Source organism: Sinohyriopsis cumingii, unplaced genomic scaffold (assembly GCF_028554795.1).
Source record: "Sinohyriopsis cumingii isolate HCF-2022 unplaced genomic scaffold, ASM2855479v2 utg001348l, whole genome shotgun sequence".
Classification (NCBI taxonomy): Eukaryota; Metazoa; Mollusca; class Bivalvia; order Unionida; family Unionidae; genus Sinohyriopsis; species Sinohyriopsis cumingii.
The window spans coordinates 413,972-439,586 of record NW_028315988.1 but is presented as its reverse complement, the minus strand read 5'-3'; the positions used below and the strand labels follow the sequence as shown (position 1 = coordinate 439,586).

The following is a 25,615-nucleotide window of genomic DNA, read 5'->3' as shown; positions in this document are numbered from 1 at the left end:
ACCCAACTGAAGTTGATGCTACCTTCCAAGGTGTAGAGAGGTGCATTTCTGATGTGAAATCATGGATGACTTGTAACAAGCTGCAGATGAATGATGATAAAGTTGAGGTCATTCTGATCACACAACAAAATCTTTCTCATTCACATCCTTTACCTAAAACAATAAATATCAGCAACGCCAACATTAAATTCACACAATCAGTACGAAACCTAGGTGTTACTCTGGACAGTGCTCTCACATTGCACCAACATGTCATGAACATATGCAAGGCTGCATATCTTGAGCTGAGACGCATCAGCTCAATTCGCGAATATCTTTCAGTTGATGCCACTAAAACACTTGTGTGTTCATTAGTACTTTCAAGACTGGACTATTGTAACTCAATTCTGTCTGGTTCATCTCAATATCTACTCCAGAAACTTCAAAAGTTCAAAACACAGCTGCTCAGATCATACTTAGAGTGATCAGAGCACACCTCCCCGCTGCTCTGTACCCTACACTGGCTATCCATTCGATCCAGAATCAAACACAAATGTTGTTCTCTGTGTTACGTTTCACTGTCGAACTCTAGTCCAACATTCTTATCTGACCTCACCCATGTGAACACCAGCAAGATACTTACGCTCCTCTTCTGACAATCGTATACTCATTATTCCAAGTATGAAAACAAAGTCATAAGGACAACGTTCTTTTGCATACCAGGGCCCAGCAACGGGGAATGAATTGCCCACTAAACTTAGACACAAAGACATAGTGATCACATTCAAGAGGGCTCTCAAAACTCACTTATTTCGACAGCAAGAACAAACTTAAAGACCTAATAATGTTTCCTACCTGAAATATTCTCAGCATGTTTTTTATTTTATTTCTTTAATGTTTTTCTAATTTGATGTTGGTTTTTTTGTAATAATATTATTATGTTTCTTATCTTATAGGTGTTGTTTTAAAGTTGTAAAGCGCTTAGAATTTCTGAAGATTAGGCGCTATACAAAGTCCTCATTATTAATTAATTAACTTGATAATATACAGTAGTGGATGGAAGGGATTATTAATATTCCTAGAAATTGTCAGGGATTCATTTATATCATGTTGGATAAATACGAGCCAATTATTTGCCCACTGAGACATTTATTCCAAGTCAGAGTTGAGTTTATGAGTGATTACAGCTGGATTATCTGCGGTAAGAAAGGGTATTGCATCATCTGCAAATATACTTTAATTTTTACTGTATATCATGTACAATGCACGTTATGCACGTGAAAAAAGTAAGGGACCTAAAATCTGTGACCATAATCATTTAACATAAATAAATTCTGTGTCAGTAAATATTTACTGTAGTCTATTACAGGTGACCTGGCATTGAGAAAATACACTAATGCAAAAGTGATACCAGTTGGGAAGTATCATACAGACCCCTGAAACTATCGTTCAGTTTAACTGATACAATTTATTAGCAAAGGCTTGTGGAACGCACGATAAATGTCAATCGTCCCATGGTACCTTGAACTGAACAAACTACTTTGAACTATCAATGTTAATTTACCAGCCAAACAAGTAAAATTAGTCTTTCGGTCTTGAAACTTGAAACTTAGATTCTGTTCTCTTATTCTTGTTCTGATAGAGACCAACATTTAGGACTTAATCCTTACCGTACTATCATTTCCTTCCACTTATAGGGTACATGCACAATGCATACATGCCTTAGGTAGGATAAATGAAGTTCTTACCTAGGTGATACATGGCCTTAGTACGATATACGACTTTAGAATGACTACACATGGCTATGGCCGATAGTGTACTGATGCACTCGGAAATCACAGTTGCTTGATCCGATACACAGTCAGCGATATAGGCTTTGTGTGAGAGAATTTATAACTTCCAGATGAAAGAGTGGCCGAGTGGTCTAAAGCGCTCTCCGTTACGGATCACTGTAATCTCACCTCTGTCTGCGTGGGTTGGAGTCTCGGATTCGGCCAATGTGGGTATGTGAGAAATCTTGCCAATAGCTTCTCGTGGGTCGGTGGTTCTTTCCGAGGATTTCACGGGTTCTTCCTCCACCATTAATACTGGCCGCCATATATAGTCTATCGTGTGCTGAAAAATGGCGCTAAACCCTACAACAAAAGCAACAACCAGATTAAAGAACATCTATGTAAATGTGAACTGGTACTTTATTTCAGATGAAACAAATTATCTCTTAATTATACATCCAATACATTTTATAGTTCATCAAACCAAGCATGTGATGATATCTTTAGTTCTAAATATCAAACCTTGTAGAACAAGAAACCATATTTAATTCAACTTTTTGGCACATAAATTCAGCGTCATCTGAATTTGTGAAAATCAATCGTACCAAAGCTGAAAAAACTCAACTGCCCATTTATCATCTTTATTATTACAGTCTTCGTAACATAATATTTGATCTTTGCCATGAAATAAGAGTCTTTTACCGTGATCTTAGGTCCTTTATAAAGACGGTTTGAATGATGGAGAAAGGGTTGCATACTTCTTTATAATGGCACGGACTCAAGCAGGTTTTCAGATATAGCCTAGTATTTAATTTTTTTATCGTCATCTAAATCTTTCAAAACACAAATTTCGTCATATTTTTGTATTATGTTTCAACACAGAAGGCCTTGATAAACCTTATATATTACAACCCACTAATATCCTAAATCTAGCGTACAAAAAGCGTTTCTGCCAAATATGATTAGATTATTGAAAATACTCGCAGCTTGGAGTTATAAGTATCGTGAGACTGAACATGTATCATTATCATTAACGAGGGTTAAAAATACGGGCATAAATGACAGCTTTTGTTACTTTTCAGTATTGTCAATCTGACAATCAAAATTTCCCATGATGAGTAGTTTCAAGAGTTGATGAGTGATTTTATGTTTTATTTTATTTTATTTTCAACACACTGACTTTAAAGCAGTACAGTATAATTCTTTGTATGCGCTGCTACTACCACTCCTACTACTACTACTCCTACTACTACCACTCCTACTACTACCACTCCTACTACTACTACTCCTACTACTACCACTACTACTACTACCACTCCTGCTACTACCACTCCTACTACTACCACTCCTGCTACTACCACTCCTGCTACTACCACTCCTACTACCACTCCTACTACTACCACTCCTACTACTACCACCACCACTCCTGCTACTACCACTCCTACTACTACCACTCCTGCTACTACCACTCTGCTACTACCACTCCTGCTACTACCACTCCTGCTACTACCACTCCTACTACTACCACTCCTGCTACTACCACTCCTGCTACTACCACTCCTGCTACTACTACTCCTACTACTACCACTCCTACTACTACCACTCCTGCTACTACCACTCCTACTACTACCACTCCTACTACCACTCCTACTACTACCACTCCTACTACTACCACTCCTGCTACTACCACTCCTACTACTACCACTCCTACTACTACCACCACCACTCCTGCTACTACCACTCCTGCTACTACCACTCCTACTACTACCACTCCTACTACTACCACTCCTGCTACTACCACTCCTACTACTACCACTCCTACTACCACTCCTACTACTACCACTCCTACTACTACCACTCCTGCTACTACCATTCCTACTACTACCACTCCTACTACTACCACCACCACTCCTGCTACTACCACTCCTACTACTACCACTCCTGCTACTACCACTCCTGCTACTACCACTCCTACTACTACCACTCCTACTACTACCACTCCTACTACTACCACTCCTACTACTACTACTATATCTTCTTTATACTTATTTGCAGGTAATGATTTTGGAGACGTTACATTCTTTGGGACTCTGCATGCTTGCTTTTGTCGTTCTCCCAAGCCTTGATCCCTTTGCTTCTGTACTGATTTGTTTTCAAGTAGCTGGGTTGCCTGGACTCCTTGGTACCGTAAGCCGTCCCACGCATACATCCCGTACTGGAATTTTAAGGGCGGTGCTAATAGTTGGTGTCCTTCTACAAATAACAGCAATCGGTGAGTGTTAATTTTATTTTGGAGCAATAATAGCGATATCAATTGTTGTTATCAATTTTTGTGCATTTTTAACTTACATTATATGCCTGACATTTGTCAGTGATTGAGTATAGAATTTTTACCTACCTGACTTGTGTTACTTTTTTAAAGATATTTACTAAAATTTTAGGTCATGTCACTTTTTTTAAAGATATTTGCTAAAATTTTAGGTCAAGACATAAAATCTATTTACGAGCTTAGAAGATTCTGGAAGAGAGTATGTTTACAATTTGGTGGAATTTTCCGTCAGAATATCGGATTTTCCATAGAATGCTATTGCATTATAAGTCAACTGGGTATTTGCAAACAAACAGGGTTGGTAAACAATTATTCATTCCTGTTTCATCTCAGTCTTTTGGAATCTATGACAAGAGTATGCAGTTGTGTTCAGAAGTTGCTGGGGCCCCGAGTGGCCGAGTGGTCTAAACCTCTCTCCGTTACGGATCACTGCCATCTCACCTCTATCTGCGTGGGTTCGAGTCTCGGATTCAGCCAATGTGGTTATGTGAGAAAGCTTGCCAGTAGCTTCTCGTGGGTCGGTCGTTCTTTCCGAGGTTTTCCCGGGTTCTTCCTCCACCATTAATACTGGCCGCCATGCATAGCCGATCATGTGTTGAAAAATGGCGTTAAACCCAACAACAACAATAACAACAACAAATCAGAAGTAACTGTAGAATAAAATATTTTTGTTCAATTGTATCCTTTCAAGGATTGACTTTTCAGTTTTTTTTTTAAACTGGACGATGTATGGACAAAAACATGCTGTGCAAACTACATGATCCGCGAATCAGACAAAAATGTATTTATTTATTCATTTATAAGGCTCCGTAATACAGAACAGTGAAGATGCGCTACACACACACACACAGACATATATATATATATATATATATATATATATATATATATATATATATATATATATATATATATATATAACAAACAGAGAATAATGGGTTCGAGTCTCGGATTCAGCCAATGTGGGTATGTGAGAAAGCTTGCCAGTAGCTTCTCGTGGGTCGGTGGTTCTCTCAGGGGTTTTCCCGGGTTCTTCCTCCACCATTAATACTGGCCGCCATGTATAGCCTATCGTGTGATGAAAAATGGCGTTAAACCCTACAACAACGAAAAGAGAATATCATTATTTTTGAAGCAACGCCCACTTCTCATTTGAAACGAAGCCACCAGTCCAAAAATCAAAATCCATACTTGCACGATAGAAATTATCATCCACAAAGACTATTGCATACTTTTCAGGCAAAACACGATTTTGTTCTTCATTACCATCAATGTTTAGGACTATATACAAATCAATGTGCAAAATGACATTTCCCATGATACCATCATGTCTTACACCAAAATATGTACGCAGACGATGTTTCTGTATTAATTGAAAGTGTATTTCATTTGTAGAATGAGCAAAGATATCTCATTTATTTGGATAAAATTTAAGTGCATGGTTCATGATTAAACTGTTATGCACGGAGATTTTACAGGCTGTTATGCATTATCAAATACATCATATGTTAAGTGTTTGTGTAGTTCATATTGTTAATGAGTTTTTTTACGCGACGTTAGTAGGTTCGAACCCACGTGTAGCCGCAAATCATTTATCTCGTTCATTTTATTTTATTTTAATTTATTCTACAAAATAAATGTAAAATCTCCATATTATAACGGTATACATGTATTCATATCGTACATTAATACATGCACACAATGGTGAATTTCACATTGTACCGTTATGTCTTTCACATCAAGATATGCAAGTAGAAAATGTTTTTTATTCATTTAAAGCTTATTTTACTTGAAGCATTAGCAACGATATCTCATTTATTTGATAAAATGTCCAGTATTTGCTTCATAATTAAAATCTTACGTAATAACTCTGAGTTTAAGTGGTCCTATATTCTGAATATAGTCCTCCTTGAGTATTATGTGCATAAAGGTAGTATAGGTAGTCATGGCTTTAAAAAATTGGGCTCATGCAGGTAAGAATAAAAACAATCAAAAGGTCATGGCCAATCAGATTGATGTAAATCGTAATGACAAAGGAACAATTTAAGTATTGACTCTTTGAACAAAATCACTACTTTGGAATTACTGAGAACTCGTGCAACGACATTCTGGATTGTGTCATTGTGGAGCATCAGGACATTCAAGACTTTTATATTTCATACGGTACATTCTTTACTAATAGTATATTTAGGATTATTTTCCATTTAATTTCGAATACTTTTGGTGTCTTTAATGTTCACTTAGTATTCTAGGGAAATAAAGTATCTGTTGAACTTAACATAAATGGTTGTTTTTACTTTCTTTTGGTTGCATATTTTAAGACCTAGTTTAGTAACACACTATTACTACAACAAATAATACGGTAATAATCATAACACTAGAACTACAACTACTAGCAATGTCATATGATGCAGAAGAAGAAATAATAATAATAATAATAATAATAATAAATAATAATAAATAATAATAATGCTCTTGCTTTTAAACCAGAGAATTACCGCTCGTTTATAATAATATTCACAATACTTATTATTATTAACATCTCCAGTGACATAAGTGGTTAGATCATCCGCCTTGAATGCGGGATGTCGCGGGTTTGAACCCCTGCGTATAATATCAAGGAGTTATAACATGGTACTAACAGCTGCCTCGCTTGGCACTCAACCTTAAGAGGTTAGTTTTAAGACTGGTTGACATGGTATCAGGATAATGTGACTGGGTGGGACATGTCTGCGGGATGATGCCCCACTGCTAGACATCACTATAAACTGCCACACAGCAGACAACCTAACGATATGACTGAAAACAATCTTAAAGCTACTTAAAACATCTAAATCACACACACATTATTATTACATTATTATTGTTATTATTATTATTATTATTATTATTAGTAGTAGTAGTAGTAGTAGTAGTAGTAATAGTGTAGTAGTAGTAGTAGTAGTAGTAGTAGTGTTGTCCATGATCTTCCTGTTCTTATATAAACTAACATGGATATATTATGATAGAATATTGTTATTGTTATTATTATTATTATTAGTAGTAGTAGTAGTAACAGTAGTAGCAGTAGTATGCAATATTTTAGAATATTTTGTTCTGATATTTATGAAGTAAATGCTGTTGATGTGATGTACAAGAACAACAATTTTGAACTCGGAATATTTTATTTTGTAATCAGCCAGTAATATCAATGCACTTATATTTCCAATCGGAAACACCGCTTAGTTTTTGGAATCTGGACAACTGTCCATCTATCGAAAAGGAAGAATTAATTTAAAAACTATTAGGAACCTTTACGGTGAAAAATATACAAATATATTGAAAATAGGACTGAATACCGAATTCCTTAGTGTCTATACAAACAAAAATATCTTGCAAACCCCGATCCCAAATCGACAGTTAGTTTCAATTCTTGAAATAGAAATTTTGAAACAATTTTAACGTTATAATTCATTTTTTCTCCATTCGTTTTCAAAATGCTTACAAGTTTGCATCGGAAATTCACGATAGATTTCAAGGTTTTTATAGCTGAGCTTTGATATATTTAACACGTTTTTTTTTTTTTGTTTTCATTGCAGGGTTAACGTGCAGTTATTATGTGTTAGAAAACCAAAGAGACCTCAGCTATCTTCATGCAGTGTTTTTGGTACTATCACCAATTCTGGTGTCGTTTTGCTGGTGGGAGAATTATTTAAACATTGAAGGAGAGAACGATAGCCTCTTTGGCAAATTCGCACGCTACATCAGGGAGATACAAAACAGGAGAAAAAAGTTCAACATTGCGGGAAATCTTTGGAAAATATTACTCACTTTCATTTTCCCGCAACTGGTGTTTGGCATCCCCTGTCAAAATGGCATCGATTGCATCAACACGCTATTTGGAAATTCGTATAATCTATCCACTCAAAGAGGAGTTTTGGTTTTGCCTGTGGGACGAACAAATTTTAGATCGGTTCCGTCATTCGGGCATTGTGATAGTTACATGCCAATAATAATAGCTGTTGTTAGCATTGTTAGCAGTGGCCTTTGCTACAAGGCCGCCAAGATAGGCTGCACTATTCTCGCTCAGATAGCCTGTATGTCACTCCCATTGGCCATATCATCACCAGTAGCCATAGGGGTTTTGATTGGATATATGGGTCGCAGTGTTCAAGAAAATAGTCAGACATGCGATCTACCATTCCCTTTCTGGTTAGTCAATGTCCTAACGATGACCAAGTATGTGGAGAATTCTCATTATTGGATGATCATCGTGGCAGGTATGTACTCATTATTGGATAATCATCGTGGCAGGTATGTACTCATTATTGGATGATCATCGTGGCAGGTAAGTATTCATTATGGATGATCATCGTGGCAGGTATGTACTCATTATTGGATGATCATCGTGGCAGGTATGTACTCATTATTGGATGATCATCGTGGCAGGTATGTACTCATTATTGGATGATCATCGTGGCAGGTATGTACTCATTATTGGATGATCATCGTGGCAGGTATGTACTGCAAAATATTTAAATATTACTGCTTCTTCTTAAGAAACACACAAAACACAAGATCCTGGAAACACTTGCTGTCATGATACTGTACTATTTACTTATCTGCAAAGTGTGGGCACTCGTAATCTAATGTATCTGAGGGTTCACATCTGAAACCGAAAGGATCAAATAACACGTTGGAAAAGTGTTTTTACCCATACCATAGTAACAATAGAGTTCAAAGAACTGTAACAGAAACAATATAAACCATTGGTTGTTTATTTCAACATGTGTGGATAGGTAGAAAATTCACTCAATCTCGATTCTTTTCTTCTCTATCTTTACTAATTGATTGCTTCCTTGATATTATGTAAATATATTGAAACTAATAATACCAATGCTACTAATTATCTTTGTGTAACCATTCCGCTCCATTCAATATGAACATTTATCTTGTGAACATTCTGGGTTCTGAGAAAAACATTTAGAACTTTGTGTAATAAATACATAACTACATTGTATTTCCTGTGCGAAAAAGTATCCATGTTAAGCATTACGTCAGATGTGAATGGTGTATGAAGATTGATTTACTTGTTTATTTTAAACTCGATATTGTTCGACCTTGTGAACTTAAATTACAGTACACTGTTTCATTAGCTGTAGATGCCCAAAGTCTAAGTTAGTTCAAGAGACTAGTCTGGCTATTGATTTATGATAACAAATTATTTAAATGATTTTCATAGAATGCAGTAAAATATTTCTTATTGCAGGTATTCTTGGATACGTCTCATTTCTAATAATAAGTTACCATATATGGTTACCGGGGAAGAAATACATTCAGAAATCGGAAAAGTAAGTATCCCAATCAAGTCCCTGTTGATGCCCTGATAATTGTCTTTGTTTATCTCTATAGCAACGTCAATATGCAGTTAAATTCGTGCAAGTCTACACACAAAATATCGGCATCACCTTGCATTAGGCGTGAATGTGCAGTGTCCTGCTAATAGAATGCTTTTGTTTTTTACCTCGATTGCAAATCACCATACTAATACACAAAAAATAAAATTTGTATCAACATCTCGATCAATAAATCTTTATCCAGATATAATATGTTTACTTTAAACAGGCAATGTAGTCTCTTGTTTAGAACATATTTAAGTATATTTGATCTGGAAGTTTCATGACAGGGATGGAGGTTGGTGGCTATGGTAGGGGCAGGTTTTGTTTCTCCAAACTCTTTGTTTACGAAGCTACAACTGTCGAAAACGTGACTGTAACTTACTGGCTTGTGATCTTGTGCTTGAATGTCATGCTCACATCGTGTCAAGAAATTGAAACACAGTAGCTTTTTGTGTATTTTATAACAGGTTATTCACTAGGTCTGTCTACTGTGGGGTTCTTCTTGACCAGTGTATACCACTTAACAGAAAACGTCTGGAAGAAGATAAAGTAACCGAAAAGGTAGGTGTTTTGCACAAAAAAAATGTAAGAGTGACTTTTCTAGTTTTGACTTACAGGAAACTTAACCACAAAATGCATTCAAACAGCTCGTATGCATCGGGGTTGCAATTAAATAATAATAACAAATACAACCAAACGTTACTTAACTTGGCTGTTTCATCTGCACTGTTCCAAACGTTAACGATCCATTATCGATATTGATGTTGCGCCCACCCTAAGATATAGCTAGCAACGTTTACAGATTTGTCATTATAGACAATTTAGCGGTCTTATCAAAGACCGATTCAAACATTTCTCTGTTATCTCGACGGTATTAGTTAAAGCAGAATAGCACATTTATTTCTGAATTAACTGAGTTAATTTTTATATGAGGTAACCGCGGATGTATATATGAATCTGGTTTAACGGTTATCATCAAAATATATAGCGCCGATTAAAAGTTAAGGTCTAAAACTAAAATATAAAAACTGCATCCAAAACAACTGAAGAGATAACCCCTTCAAAATAGACGTGCCCATCTAGCATGCAAGAGATGAAATAAAAGGAAGAGATGTTAAACTTATTAATAAAGTATATAAAATTAAAGGGATTGAAAAGAGCATAGCCGTAATTTTGCGATAGACAATGGATCCTGTAACCGCATCGAAATATTGCCGTATGGTTTTGCAATTGCAATGTCGTCTCTATCGTTCAAACCGTAGAACCTGCACTAAGAATTTGTCACTACTAAATTTAATAAAAACTGTATCAACCGTCGTGGAGAAGATATTGAACATACGTTTTATAAATGGTTACTACTGGAGTCACATTTCAAGACGACCTATCACGTACACATATTTAATAGATAGGTTATAAGAAATCCTACTACCGAGATTGACTAAAATTGGGTCCGTTCTTCTGGAGAAGAAGTTCAAAATAGGTTGTCTGTTTGGCAATGAAGGTCCCGTCACAGCTAGGGGAATGCGTTCTTGTGGAGTGTATACTCTTCACACCTGGAGGATAGATGTTTTTTTTAATATAAAATCTGTTGAGAGGCTGTATGACAATTTACCACCGGCGAGAGTCTTCGACTTTTTCAATGAATGAGTCAATATAAAAAAATGGTGACCGTATGTATAATGATTTTGTCTTTTACCATTGTTTTTAATTTTATCAACTTTGCTAAGTATTATATCGTCTCTATATTTTATCGCATTTCTAGTATGATTATGTTGAAATATATCATCTCTATCTTTTATCGCATTTCTTGTATGATTATGTTGAAATGTTTATATCCCCAATATACATGTTGCAGTTTTTATCTGTTTATTTTAGAGCTTAAAATGTAGTCGTTCTAAAGAAATTTAAAACAGGTTTTTCCACGTGCTGCTTACTGAATCATCACCTTTGCTATGAAACTAAGGGTAGACAATTTATATCATACATATCCTAAAATCATTTTTACCGGGTGTGATCTAAATTTGGTCTGCCACTCATGAGAAAAAGTCTAAAATAAGTTTTCTATCTAATTGTTAAGGGAGCCACAGCTTGTGTATAGGACCCACATCGAACAGAATTTTGAATGGAATCTTGTAATAACTATCTTGCCATGTTGAATCCATTTGGAAATGGTGTTCTTGAGATCAATTTACAAATAATTTTTACATATACTTGTTGTGTAAGCCAAACCGCTGCTAAATGTGCCTGTAAAATCAAATTATGGGAGCTCATATCCTGAGAGAAATCCATACTAATTTTGAGATAAATTGTCACAGCGATATTTGAGACGAAGCTGATATAAGGCAATGTCGATGGGCAGTTTGTGAATTGCATGCCGGTCAATACCATGAGCTCAGCGAATTACTTGAACTTTGTTAATACTTCCTAAAGGCTTTTGACGCTTTTACGTGACACGTTTTGTATACTAGTAGATCTACAAGGGGTAGTTTTTGTGAAAGGTATTAGTAATCACAAGAGAACAAAATATTTCCTTACGTCACACAACTGGTATGATTCAGTTTTCATTGTAAACTGAATGAAGGTTGATGTAGGTTACGTACAAAGATCAATTTAGTAAGAAATATGTTTTCAAGTTCGATGATAATTTGGGTCAATAGCTGTAAATATTCGGCATGTGTCTGCATGGACACAACTAATCTTTACTACTTACAATACAGATATGAGAAGAAAGCCTGATGGAGGCAAGCTAAGTATGATCTTACTGCGACGATCTATTTTAATTTTAAGAAAACTAAGTTTCTATTAAAACCTCTGAATGCGTATGGTCCAGTTAGTTTTGAAAATTCAGCATTAAATTTGATTCTGTATTGTTTACTCGGAGTCAATATACATTAAATTTGATGAATAATTATGAAACTTCTTAGCTAGTGCTATCTAATGAGAGACGTGCAAAACATTATGAACTTAAATTGGAAAATTCACTGGTTACCCTTATGAAAAAGAAGGCAAATTAACACTCGTCTTAGCTCACGGGAGATAACTCTGCATAACCAAACACATGCCATTGAGGTCGTCCAAGATGTAGTTATGGAACATGCTGATTATGAATAAACCAATACAATTAATGAAAACTTTATCGTGGCATTGAGTAGTAACTAAAACGTAAAGGTTAAATTATACTTGTACAATAATTAATAAATTCTAACAGACACACTTCTTGGAATGAAATAATTCAGACAGCTATCTATCAGGTAATGAGGTTTATCAAATGTTACGTCTTCAAGACCACCCGAAATAAATAGTTGTGCAGTCAGTAGTATTATTTTGAAAGAATATTTTGTACCATCAGTTTAAAAATTATGTAAACAATTCTCTCATCGCATTTTAAATGGACGTTTATGATTAGATAACAGCTGTCACAAGCCCCACGCGTTAACCAGTGAACAACTGCGGCTCAAGATGTTTGAAGACCTCGATTCTCTAAATGCAACAAGTGGCAGAAATACACAGATCTAGCTTTTGATTGGATGATGGATTTCTACGTTTCCTAAAATAGTCTGCTGCAGTCTTTATCTGAGTTGAAGTCAGTCATATGAATTCATTATTTTGGGTGTAACTCATTCTGGTGGGCCTTGACGATTGATGACATTCTGCGTAAACGAACAAAATAGATAATTAACACAATAAAACGATATGAAATATTAAATCATTCCATCCCATAGTTGTAATGTGTTGAGAGCTTGCTATTATAAGGTTTGTTTTTGTTTCCATTTATTAAATGCACAAAGTTCATAAGTACTATTTGTGCTCATGAATTCAGAAAAAACGTGTAAAATAATTGCAAACGTCCAACGAAACATCACCGCTGGGTATGTGTATTAAAATTTGTCATACATCTGGGCCGCACGATTCATCTAAAACCACCCAAAACCTGCACAACACAACCCAAAACCTGCCCAACTCCACCCAGAATTGTCCGAAACCTGCCCATATCCACCATAAAGATGATGTAAATCAAACGAAACATACCCAAAACCACAAGAAAACATTGGGAAGAGTACTATCTTGTACAAACAGACAACACATTATGCTGCATTTAGTACTTAAATCGGATTGAAATGAAAGAAGGGAGATAAATGTTACTGGATTGATCCAAAACACTTGTTATCAAGTAAAAACGGGACCAGTCAATACGATCCAATAAAGAACGGCCTCATTTCCATAGCTCGATGCATACACATTACATCGTTGCAAAGCCATGCGCAGTATAGGCCTACATATCGCAAGTCATTAAAACACAGCAGTGATATCCCTTGTGTCCAACACTGATATTACTTTGAACGAATATTCTGCTGATATTAGTCGGATTTCAAATGGAAAGCATTGCTGTGGGGTTTTTTTTCCGTCAATATGTCGAATTCGTTATGTGTTTTTCGTCAATATCGGTGACTGAAACCTTACGTACGCACAAAAGACCGAGAGCAGTGTGCTTGTACAATATGTATTATTTCGTGTATGTAATATTGTTTTCATCCTCATTGATATGTATGGTACTGATGGACTATTATTTACTTCACAATATGGCCGTTTTTATTCTTGGAACGAATTGACTTGGTCCGGATTGACTCGATTACCAGTACTTGCCTTGAATCTAGTAACATTTGTCTCCCTTGTTTCATTTCCCTCCAATGTAAATAATTGCGACATATTTTGCCGTCTGCTTCTACAAAATAGTACTGTTGTCCTGTGGTTTGTGGTATGCTTCATTTAATTTACATCATCTCTGTGCTGGATTTGGACAGGTTTTGGGTTAATCGTGTGGCCGCTTACATTTTTCCCCTTTTATGTCTCAAACTATATTGATGCAGTGCAGATACGAGACAATGGGTGATCTGTTCATAAGAAAGCTACTAAGTTTCTAGACATAACTCTTGGGCGTTGAGTGAGAAGAATTGGGTTGGATAGGTCGAAATTATACACATTGATGAAACTTAAGCTTAGTTTAAAAACGATTTCTCATTTAACCTTAATAATAATAATAATAATAATAATACTATTTTCCAACTGAACATGTCCATATGAATATAATGTATTCTTAACCACGACAAGGCATGCATTACATACACGTTATTAATCGTACATACTTGATCTGGGATTTGGCACAGCTTTTCTATCAGTACTTCCGTACGACACACGAAGACTGAACTACGTAGCTATGTCCTTTTGACGTCAGCGCGTAGATAATATTAGACGCAGTGAATCGAAATTTTATCATCTCAGATCGTTTAGACTTGCATTCATTCTATATAGCTACTTGTATTTAGATAGCGTAAAAGAGGGGTAGAAATTAAATAGAAAACCGCATTTGCATTTTGTTTTAAATAAGGGGAAATAACCTATTTGAAATGGCTTATCAATACGTCTTGGCCTGACAACCTCGGCGTATCGCTATATAATATCAAACTCGTTATCCGCGCCACATAGACAACAGACACACAAGCACACACACACAGATAGATAGATAGTCATCAATCAGACACGTTTATCACCGCTAAAAGGTCAGGTCCTATGTTAAGGTAATCTTATCGCCACTGTTTCAGCTTATATCGGACAGTTAAACAGGGCTTGATTAGTGATAAATCTCAACTTAAAAGGGGATCAGAATCAGAAAAGTGGGAATCGTCGGAGTAATGCTGCTAAGTATTAACTTTTAAGTAGAAATCTATGTTTCGAAATCATCAAATTGATCTGTCCAGAATGCCTTCCGCTTAGAGATCAATCCAAATGTATTTAAATGACCACCTGTCAGAAAAATGAAAACATTACATATTCGTACAAGCAAGCGTATGTACTGTCAAGCTTCGTTTATCAATATCGTTAATTTGACAGGTAAATCAGTGTTATATTCATCATTTCTTTACATATGTGAACCGACTCAAGGACATGTTTCCTTTTATACCCTTTATAGATGTATATACATGTACATCAATGCACGTAACCAATCGGAACTCGAGAATTTATTATCTGAGGTATTTTGTATAAGATATTTGATCTAAAAGTTCTAGAACAGTGCGATATTTTCAAATTAAAGCAATCCAACGTCATAAACTATAACTAAAAACCTCCCACTGTAGGACTTGCTCATGCTTTTAATTTGCTTATTGACGTCATCTTCTCAACAGCGTACATGCAAGACCCGAAGACAGAACGGCAGACAAGTCCTTTATCCAACAGAGTCATTAGAAATTTATGCAAAATAAGATATAAAAAAGATATAAAGCAACTGTTAAATCTGGAATTGTGAGATGCACGAAACGTTGTTTTGAGATGACGGAGACATTGTTAAACATAATATTATAAAATGAAGGCGAAATGCATCTCTCCCAAAAGATTTAGTTCATTATGTCGAAGTATATATGAAAGAAAATAGATGTGTTACTGTCCGAGCGGTAGTAGACAATTTTCGACATTTCATACAGAAGTGGAGCTAAATTATGAGTGGAGCTAAATTATGAGCAAACAATTATAAATGTATTTTCGTGCCAGTTGCTTGCCTGTATGACTTTATGAAACCTACCTAGTTTAAGCGTAAAGATCTGTGGATGTTTAATATAAGGTACAGTCTAGAAGATTATCATCTGTGAAAAAGATGGTCATGTGATGCAATTTACATGCACTACCTTGAACTATACAGTAAGAGACAAAACAGTAAATGGAAGCACACCTATGAACGCATATCATTCCATGTCTATTGGAAAGGTTATGTTCATTCAGCGCACTTGGAATAATTTTGAACCATGTGCTGCCAGAGAATATTAAAGCAAATAGACAATAATATGCCACAATAATCAAATATAATTTAAGTCAGATATTTTCAAAACGTATCCAGATCGGGCATCTTATTTTTGCATAAGGATAACACACCAGTACACACACACACACACACACACACACACACACAAGTTTATAATGTAGACCTTATAGAATCGTGGCGTTGAATCAACCCGCCAAAGAACCCATATTTAGCTCATTGCGACCTCTGTTGTCTTTTGTTTATCAAAGACTCGCTATGGAGAAATTATTACTCAAGCAGAGAAGAACTGAAAGGTGCAATCACCAGATCGCCTCGAACCCTGTCACTTGACCAGCAGCTGCACGCGTGAAGGCCTACGCCACAAGGTTGGACAAGTCTTAATAAGATACACTGAGAAGGTCTATGACAATTATCATACAAAATTCATTAACATTTTCTTTACTGCGTCTGTTGCAGAACCTTTGATCAATTTAGTGAACCATCGTTCTATAATACGCTAATAACATTTTGTTCTTAACTCAGGAGACCCCGGCTGCAATACAAGGACCATCAACTAAACAGAATGCCGAGTCGACGATGCCCCTTATCTATATCTGTGCAACGATGTGGCACGAAACTAAGTCTGAAATGACAAAACTAATGCAGTCAATCCTAAGGTAAGACTCTTTTTATTAATTGCAATATTTAAGTTTCCTTTCGTACCTTATCGTGTTAGGATCATTGACGTATTAATCATATCCTGTAATACAGTTGTAAGTCAAGCACACTTTCAAAGTCTGAAACAATTTAGCTTTAAAGTATAACGATTGGGATATACAGTCGGAGCATTTTAATTCTCTTTATTATATGCAGTTATTCCCACTATCTTACTCAAGCCGCAGGAACGTTTGCTCAAAATCTGCTGTTATTTAAGTTTACCGTGATAAAATCCCTAACTCACTCAAAGTCAAAAGTGGTTATACAATTATTTAATTTGGAACGTGTCATACATGTGCTATAATGCATATTATTCATACATTAGTTTTCTTCTGATAATGTGCTTGAGTTTTCGTGGGTTTACAATGCAACACCACAAGGACGCAATAGTGATATGAGGAATTCCTTTTGTAGGATAAATTCCACTTGCTTACGAAGGCGAATTACGTAGTACTGACTTGTTCATTTTGTCTAGCGTCCATCACGTCTGTAAGTTAACGAAATGATATCATGTAATTTTATTAAGCAGAAAATGATGGGTATTCATTTTCTTTGGCAAAGCATTTGTTATGGATATGACCATGATCGTATCATCATATAGTAGATAGGGGCCTTAGGTATTACGACATCTGATGCTTTTCTCAGTTTTATCTGCATGTATGTTCGGTACATTAGTAGTTACAATTTTTGCAGCATATATTGGAGGTTCAGCTTATAATCGGAATGGTTATATAATTTTTATTTACACTGATCATTGATTTGTTATGTTGAACGTTTCAGATTGGACGATTTTGGCGGAACCGGATAGGTTGCTAATGACATTAGACACACTTTAGTATTTTTGAAACATTGAGAACATAAATAATATCATTAGTGGGCTTAAAAAAGAAATGCTTCATGATGGTTGGTTAAATGTTTCTTGTTTGCATATAAGCGCATGCGTAATACCATACACGCATATCTTGTTATCCAATAAGTGCAAATACTGCATCATAAACTTCCCGCTGTCTAAAGCAGGGACGTGAAGATGGAACGAGAAAGTGGATGCGTAGTTTGAAAATGCATAACGGGAAACATATGTACATCAACCAAATTCTATCATGATTATTTGCCACTAGCGATATCGTGTCTGGTAGAAACGAACTTCCAGTAAAGAGTGGTGTACATAATATTCGCGTTTCTATTGGTATGTCATACTTGCGTGTGTTGATCCATTTATTGAAAAAAATATTCCATTAAACAGGATACTAATAACATATCCATTCTTTATCTATTCTAATTTCCAGAAGGAATACAGAAATGTATTGGTTTTGGTGGGCTATTATATCGTATCAGTAAATGTATATATTCTCATGATAAACACTGCTTGAATTGTGCAATAACCACTTCAGATTTGATAGACTGTTATTATACGCTATGCATTAAATGTGTTGAGCGGAGTTCTGTAAGGTGGTTGATTTGGCAAAATATTTTAGACCGATTTTGCTATCAAATTTGTTTATTTGATCTTGTTTGATCTCGGGACAGAGTACGTCTTGTAAAGTTACACTGGTCTTGCATATTTGTTCTTATTAAATGGTTTTGTATATCGATGTTAAGAAGTTATTGATATCCCGCATTATCAGTCATCATCTAATTTATATATCCAGGGCTGACCTTAAACAAATTGGGGTTCCGCCTCCGCCATAGCCTTGCCTAGCCGGGTTCGATTTTACGTAAAGAACGAATTAAAAATGCTATATCTTTTATTACACTATTAGTTATTTGTTAAAAATGATTATTTTAGTATTATCAATGATTCTCCTGTAGAATCCAGGGATCACACTTTCCGTTGTTTGGTCTATATATGTAGTTCTCAAAACGAAATTATCTATACCTTGATTTCTCTCTTAGGAAACCAGAATAACTTTGCATGGAGATGAGAATTGATTACTAGATCGACATGTGAATGTTTCGGATACGCACGTATGTCTATATCACCCACTTTGCAACATCCGTTTTGGTGTTGTGTGCATTGTCGCGATAGAAACGAATTAAAATATCTCTAACTTGTATTTTTATTATATATATATATATATATATATATATATATATATATATATATATATATATATATATATATATATATGCAACACTTATGATACGTTTTTCAAACGTCAAGATCATAGGTCAGTATTTTTCACGTTGTGTCAAACTTTACCTTCCAAAGAGCAATATATATATATATATATATATATATATATATATATATATATATATATATATATAAAGATATCAAGATTAATCTTAATTTTGTGATACATATCTGTTGAAGACTTGATGAAGATCAAGGAAATCGAAGCCATTTCAGATCCCTTTGGGGGGATTTTGACGATGATGTTTTCAACTTCGAAGGTAAGACATGTATGATAAAACTGTCCGAAACGGTATTCTATTAGCTTATTTATATATATATATATATATATATATATATATATATATATATATATATATATATACATATATACATATAACCAGCTAATGTGTGAATACATTTTAGTGTATGCATGTATCAACATGTACGTTTATTCCAGCTGTTAATGTATTTGGCTAATGCCATTTTATTTCAGTTATTTCCACAACAGAAAAGTGAATTAATAGCACCTGCCTAAAAATGGTTAACTCGATAATCGAATTAGCTTTAGAGATAAAGACACGTTATTCCATGAATTCAACGAATTTCTCTGGAAAAGACTGGCTATTACATTTCTGGTCATTTGTATCGTTTCATGCGAACCTGCGTAGATTCCATAATGAAGTTAGTTACCCTGAAGTTCATAATGATATTATAGCCATTTTAAGTAAAGTAACAAGCTGCACTGATAATACTATAGTCTTCTATCCAATATGAAACGTATTCGTATAATTATACATTGATTAAGCAACAAACATGACCATGTTCGAGCTGGGCTTGACTTGTACCACTGAATATATCTTTCAAGGTCTAATTTAGATCTATGAGCATGTACAACATTTTCTTTCAAGAACTGGTGACTCCAATATCGACACTTTTGTTGTACCAGAATCAAGTCATAACAACAACATAATGACCATATTTCGTTTAATGTTCCTCATTTTACAGCCCAATATAACTTCTTATTAGATAACTTGTCGTAATCCATGCTACTAATAATTATGGCAAGTTTCATACAGACCTTTGGTCAGTACTGGCTCAACTAGTTTTTCAAACTTATAAGCTTCCAGTTTGTCGGGAAGGCAACTCGAACTTCAAACACTGATTATAGTAATCTCTTTTCATAGTCTATACTGCAGTGACCTACATTCACAACCAAATAATAAGAGGCACGCTGGATAATCCTGTCAATTAATAATAATTGCTCTGATCCTTGAAGCAACATCTGATAATCTTTGAAAGATTTAGTATACCATATCTGATAAATCGATACCGCCAGGTGTATGACGCCGTGTACCTGAAGTTGTTACGAAATTAATAACAAAGCCCCTTAACTGCATTGCTATCACCTCCATTTACAACAGTTGTCAATTCTATTTTCATTCTATTTTCATCCCTGAGATAAAATTAATAGATTTAGTAATCATTTTGCAGCTATATCTACTGTAAATAAAAATCATGGTTACCTCCATCACTGGCAACTCAACCAATGACTTTGTCATCAATACAAGTATTAAATCAAGATTACAAAACTAATCAACAACAACAAACATGAGTTAAAGTCACTCTCCCCGATTGTGGCGTTTGGAAGGTAGGGGTGGGATGCTCCCAATATATTATTTAAATTACTATGGAAATCCCACCTAGGCTCGATTTTGTAGGTAGTGAAATTAGTGATAGAAAGAGGTAAAGCTCTGAGCCCCCAGCCAGCAATGCCGACAGTTAAATCATTGAGAACACAAAGGTGAAATTCAAAAGAATAACAATTTAATACAATTCAATATTCAGTTGGTAATAATTTCCCAATCACTCTCCTACCTGTCGACCAAGTGATAGCATATTGCATCCTGTGATTTTTAGTGTGAGATCGCTTTTCTACCTGTCCTTGTTTTCTACTCATCTGTATCTCTCATATCCCGCCAATTCCTTCTCTCCTTCCGAACTCCTTCTCCTTGATTGCTTCTTCTCCAATTGCTCCTCATCGACTCCTTTTCCTCCTCCTCCTTGACTCTGCTCTCCGACTAGTCTTCGATTCACAATCGACTTGTCCACTAGTCTCTATTCCCTCTCTCTCCCAGAGACTCGGGACTAAACCACACCGGAAGTCTGTCCCATAAAAACTTCCTGTGAAAACACATGGATGTTAGCATATTTCCTCAGCCATCTCGTCTCACACTAAACCAACAATCATTCATCAGATAAAGGCTATTATATTTGTTGGTCACGCATTCGTGCACATCGAAATACCCATACGCTCTTGTATGGTAAACAAAGTCGTAAGAAAAGCACGGTATCAACTACTTATCATATATACATCAATAAATTGCGTCACATCCGTATATATATATATATATATATATATATATATATATATATATATATATATATTCTTAATCTTATTGTACTGAACAATAGCACAGCAAGCAGACGCATCTCTGTACATTACACTCCCACATGTGTACACAAATATTCAAATGTCAATATTAACTAATTTTACACACTGCAACCTTTTTCTAAAGTTACAATTCAAGTCAATCAACAGTTGCAAAATCTAGAATATCACATGAATAAATGCACCAGTTTACTACGAATTAACCAGATAGCGAATTACAATATTAATTCTAACTACGAGCTAGCAATCTACATAATTCTTTACATAATCATAGCTCATTTCTCAAATACGCATGTAAATTAAACACTACAAAGGTAATTCTACGTACTAACGATTCTAGTAATGAAGTATACATATTGCACATAATTACAATTACAATGCCGTAATATTCTGCAACAGTCGAGCAAATAACTCACTGACCTGTACGAAGCTTTGTCTTTCCTTAGAATTTCCTAAGTTTTCCCGCCAGTTCACGAGTGGTTACCCGGAGTGATTGCTACAACTTCTCAGCACGATGTTTCACAATGACTGGGGTTTCTGGTCTAAAATACTCAGTTAAATTGGGGTTGAAATGGTGACCACAACACACACTCTCTTAATTCCGATTGGATATCGATTTTACCCTGTTCTATTCAACTTAACAGACAATGCTCCTGCCGTCTGTCAGCGTGGTGAGATTTACGACGCCAGTAAGGGTCCTTTATTCTTGAACAAAGCTTTCAACGTCTACATGTGATTTTTTGAAACCCAAAAGCTGGGCTCTCGTAACAATTACGAACATGACCACAATAGCCGCGAGGTCTAACATATACACATGGCTTCTAACAAATTCCTTTGTTCTTGACTTACGTAATCGCGGCAGGCAACGTGACACCAATATTATCAAATTACTCGCGATTTACTTGTTCTGCCCTTATAATTACCAGTCAATCAGCACTCAAGTGTGGACTAATTCCTACAAAATTTAAAATAATTGATATAAAAATCCATTTTTAAGGTGAAACTAATGCCGTATTCCAAATAACGCTAAGAATTTTTTGCTTTGGAAAAAATTGTTAGCACATATAGTTTTCGAATACTGAGAGAGAGAGAGAGAGAGAGAGAGAGAGAGAGAGAGAGAGAAATGATAAAATCTTAAACTCTTACAGATTTCCTAATTAATTCTAAACAATAAAAAATAATATATAATGGGATCATCAACTAAGTGTAATATACCTATATGTTCGCACTGTTCTTTCATTAATGAAAATACTTCTTTCAGTAGTAATCATACTAGAGAAACATTTTAAATGCGTTGGGATACTAATTGCACAACATCAAATGGTATTTATTTGATCACGTGTCAAGATTGTGGTATACAATATATTGGACAAACCAGTCAACATATATCTTTACTTATGAACCAATATAGATCAAACATAAAATTATAGCGATCAATCTTTTTCATCTCATGTTGACGCACATATTAGCGAGAGTTTCCATAGTTTGCACGATTTTTCATTTCAACCTATTGATATAGTCGATTCTGATTTTACAATAACTTAAAATAGCGAAAGTGATGAATTAATATGGTAAAATTAATTTAACTAATTAATTTAAAAGGAAGAAATACAATTAAAAATGCGTTCAAGATTATGATTATTTTTTTTATAAATTACTTATATTTTTATATTTATTGCAAATATTATGCAGATCATAATTTTTATTATATAATTTGAGTTACAATAGGCTAAATAAACTATTCAATACTATAACTAGATATAATAACTTGGAAATAATACATTATACATAATAATAAAAGTATTAATAAACTGTTTATCTCTTTCAATAATTATATATATATATATATATATATATATATATATATATATATATATATATATATATATATATATATATATATATATATATATAATATATATATATATATTATATATATATATTATATATATATATATATATATAGTCAGATTTACGGAGTCATTAAAAGGGCACATCATACAAGACTTTGGACTACTCCTCTGGAGATGAAAGTTAAGATATCTATCAAATAAGGGAACACTGGGCTCCATTATGTCTACAGTGTTAAAGAAATGGAACCTATAAGACAGGAAAGCTAAAGTAAAAAGACATGTTACCAATGTGAAGAGGAAAGGACTTTGTTCTTCAGATTGTCACCACAAAATGATAAAAAGGAGGACACCTCTGCATAGACAAAAACAACGCCCATACCAGTCAAGATATTCAAAACTTTGAGACAAGCAGAAAAAACAGCAAATTAACCCATTACCAGTGACGAAACTCACAAACAAAGTACGAAAGAAAGAAACAAGAAAGAAAGACAGAAAGAAAGAAGCGAAACAATGAACGTTGGATACGCAATGAACTTTCATTGAGATTCTGATTTCACGAGAATTGTAAAGAAAACCTAAGTAAATCTTTGTACTGATTGTTTATCTATTATGGGAAATATTCACAGACTCACATAAACATGTTCTAAAGGAATGTGAAGTTTGGTTGAACTGGCAATCACTGAATGTTATTTCGTTTCAAGGACTGTTGGTGCCCCTGGAAAGGAGCGTTTGGTTCCAATAGCAAGACATAATAATGACTTGACACAATAAGTTGTAACTGTCTTAAGTCTTGTCTATGCCTAAATTGTACTCCTTTTGTTGTTGCTGTGGCAGTATTTATGACTACTGTTTCTGCAACTGGCTTGTCATAAGTGCAAAATTGTAAAATACAATAATCAGAATTTAGACTCACTGGGATCAGTTCTTTGTCTCTATTTATGCCTGTTTTAAATTAATGGTGTAACTCAAAAGATTTTTGCATTCTAATTCAGTTACAAATGAATCTAAACTTCAAGCAGTTTGTTTGATCATCTGCTAGTGTCGTTCTGAATTTAGAATTTGATGGCTTACTCATTTAAAACCAAAACATTCATATTCATCTTGGTCTCAGATGGAACAAGGGCAACACATAACTGACAATATATTTTTCTCAGCAAATTGGCTAACTATTTTAATAAGGTAAAATACAAATCATACCAAACAAAAGTGTAATTAGTAACAATTTATGCATTAATTATTTGTGTGGTCATTGCACATGATAGCATGGAGTGGTATGGTTGCACCTAAGAACAATCTAACTGACTGGATGTATGTCAATTACTGCAGACTAAATTATAAACTTGTCTTTGACAAGTTTCCTTTCATACATTTCCGTATGGAAGGCATGGTTGGCAATCTTAGGCTGCAAGCAGAACACGGGCACATTTACCATGATGTAAAAAATCATTTAAGTGAATTGTTGCAAGTAATACTCTGTATATCTCTCATTGCAATATAATTTATAATATTATTTATTGCAAACTGCACAATTGAAAGGTTTCGTGCATCCTCATGTTATGGAAGACCATTCATCCAGTTCATGAAGTCATCTTTTTGATAGTCATGCAAATGATAGTGCAGCCCGTTCATGTGGTCCTCGTTTTGAAGATCATCTTTCTGAATTGAGACCCCAGCCTTGTTATGTGGTCATCTTGATGAAGAAAATAAAACTTAGTCCTTGAATATTCCTAAAAAATAGGCAAAGGAATGCTGACTTGAACCGAATTCTCTCCAATCGACAGTAAACCAACCTTCGTATCAAAGCAGAAACAAATTAGCCCACGGATAAAATATTTCTTGGCTACCAGTCACACAGGCCAATCAAGCCGTCAGTATTCCAGGTTGGTCATTCAAGCAATCAAAGCATACAAATCACGGTCAGCAACGCCCAATCACCTGCTACTCGACCAACAACACTTTACTCAGCTCTACGGCTGCTATGGTTCAGCTTCACAGCTGCTACGGTCAATTACTATGGTTAACTCTATAACTTGTACCACGACGAATCCGATCACTCCGGTCAGTCCGACCACTCCAATCACTCTGGTCAGCTGAAAATACATCTAACACCGTGTACTATGCATGACAAAGGCATATACTATAAAACATAACGAAGTTATATACGGCAAGCCACACAGATTACATGATCGGCACAGTAATGACAAAATACACAAGTTCAGAAGTGAACCT

The 25,615-nt window shown here is 35.0% G+C and overlaps 1 protein-coding gene across 2 annotated transcripts in view; it reads left to right on the top strand.

Moving 5' to 3' along the window:
• The window catches only part of LOC149772599 (chitin synthase chs-2-like), an 82,122-nt gene that overhangs the window by 20,537 nt on the left and 35,970 nt on the right, over positions 1 to 25,615 (top strand). For both annotated transcript variants that reach the window (XM_089947601.1, XM_089947600.1), the window contains exons 7-12: positions 3,807 to 4,023; positions 7,659 to 8,339; positions 9,329 to 9,410; positions 9,926 to 10,019; positions 16,795 to 16,928; positions 19,283 to 19,362. In XM_089947601.1, coding sequence (XP_089803727.1) covers positions 3,807 to 4,023; positions 7,659 to 8,339; positions 9,329 to 9,410; positions 9,926 to 10,019; positions 16,795 to 16,928; positions 19,283 to 19,362 — 1,288 coding nt within the window. The remainder of the gene's footprint in view (positions 1 to 3,806; positions 4,024 to 7,658; positions 8,340 to 9,328; positions 9,411 to 9,925; positions 10,020 to 16,794; positions 16,929 to 19,282; positions 19,363 to 25,615) is intronic.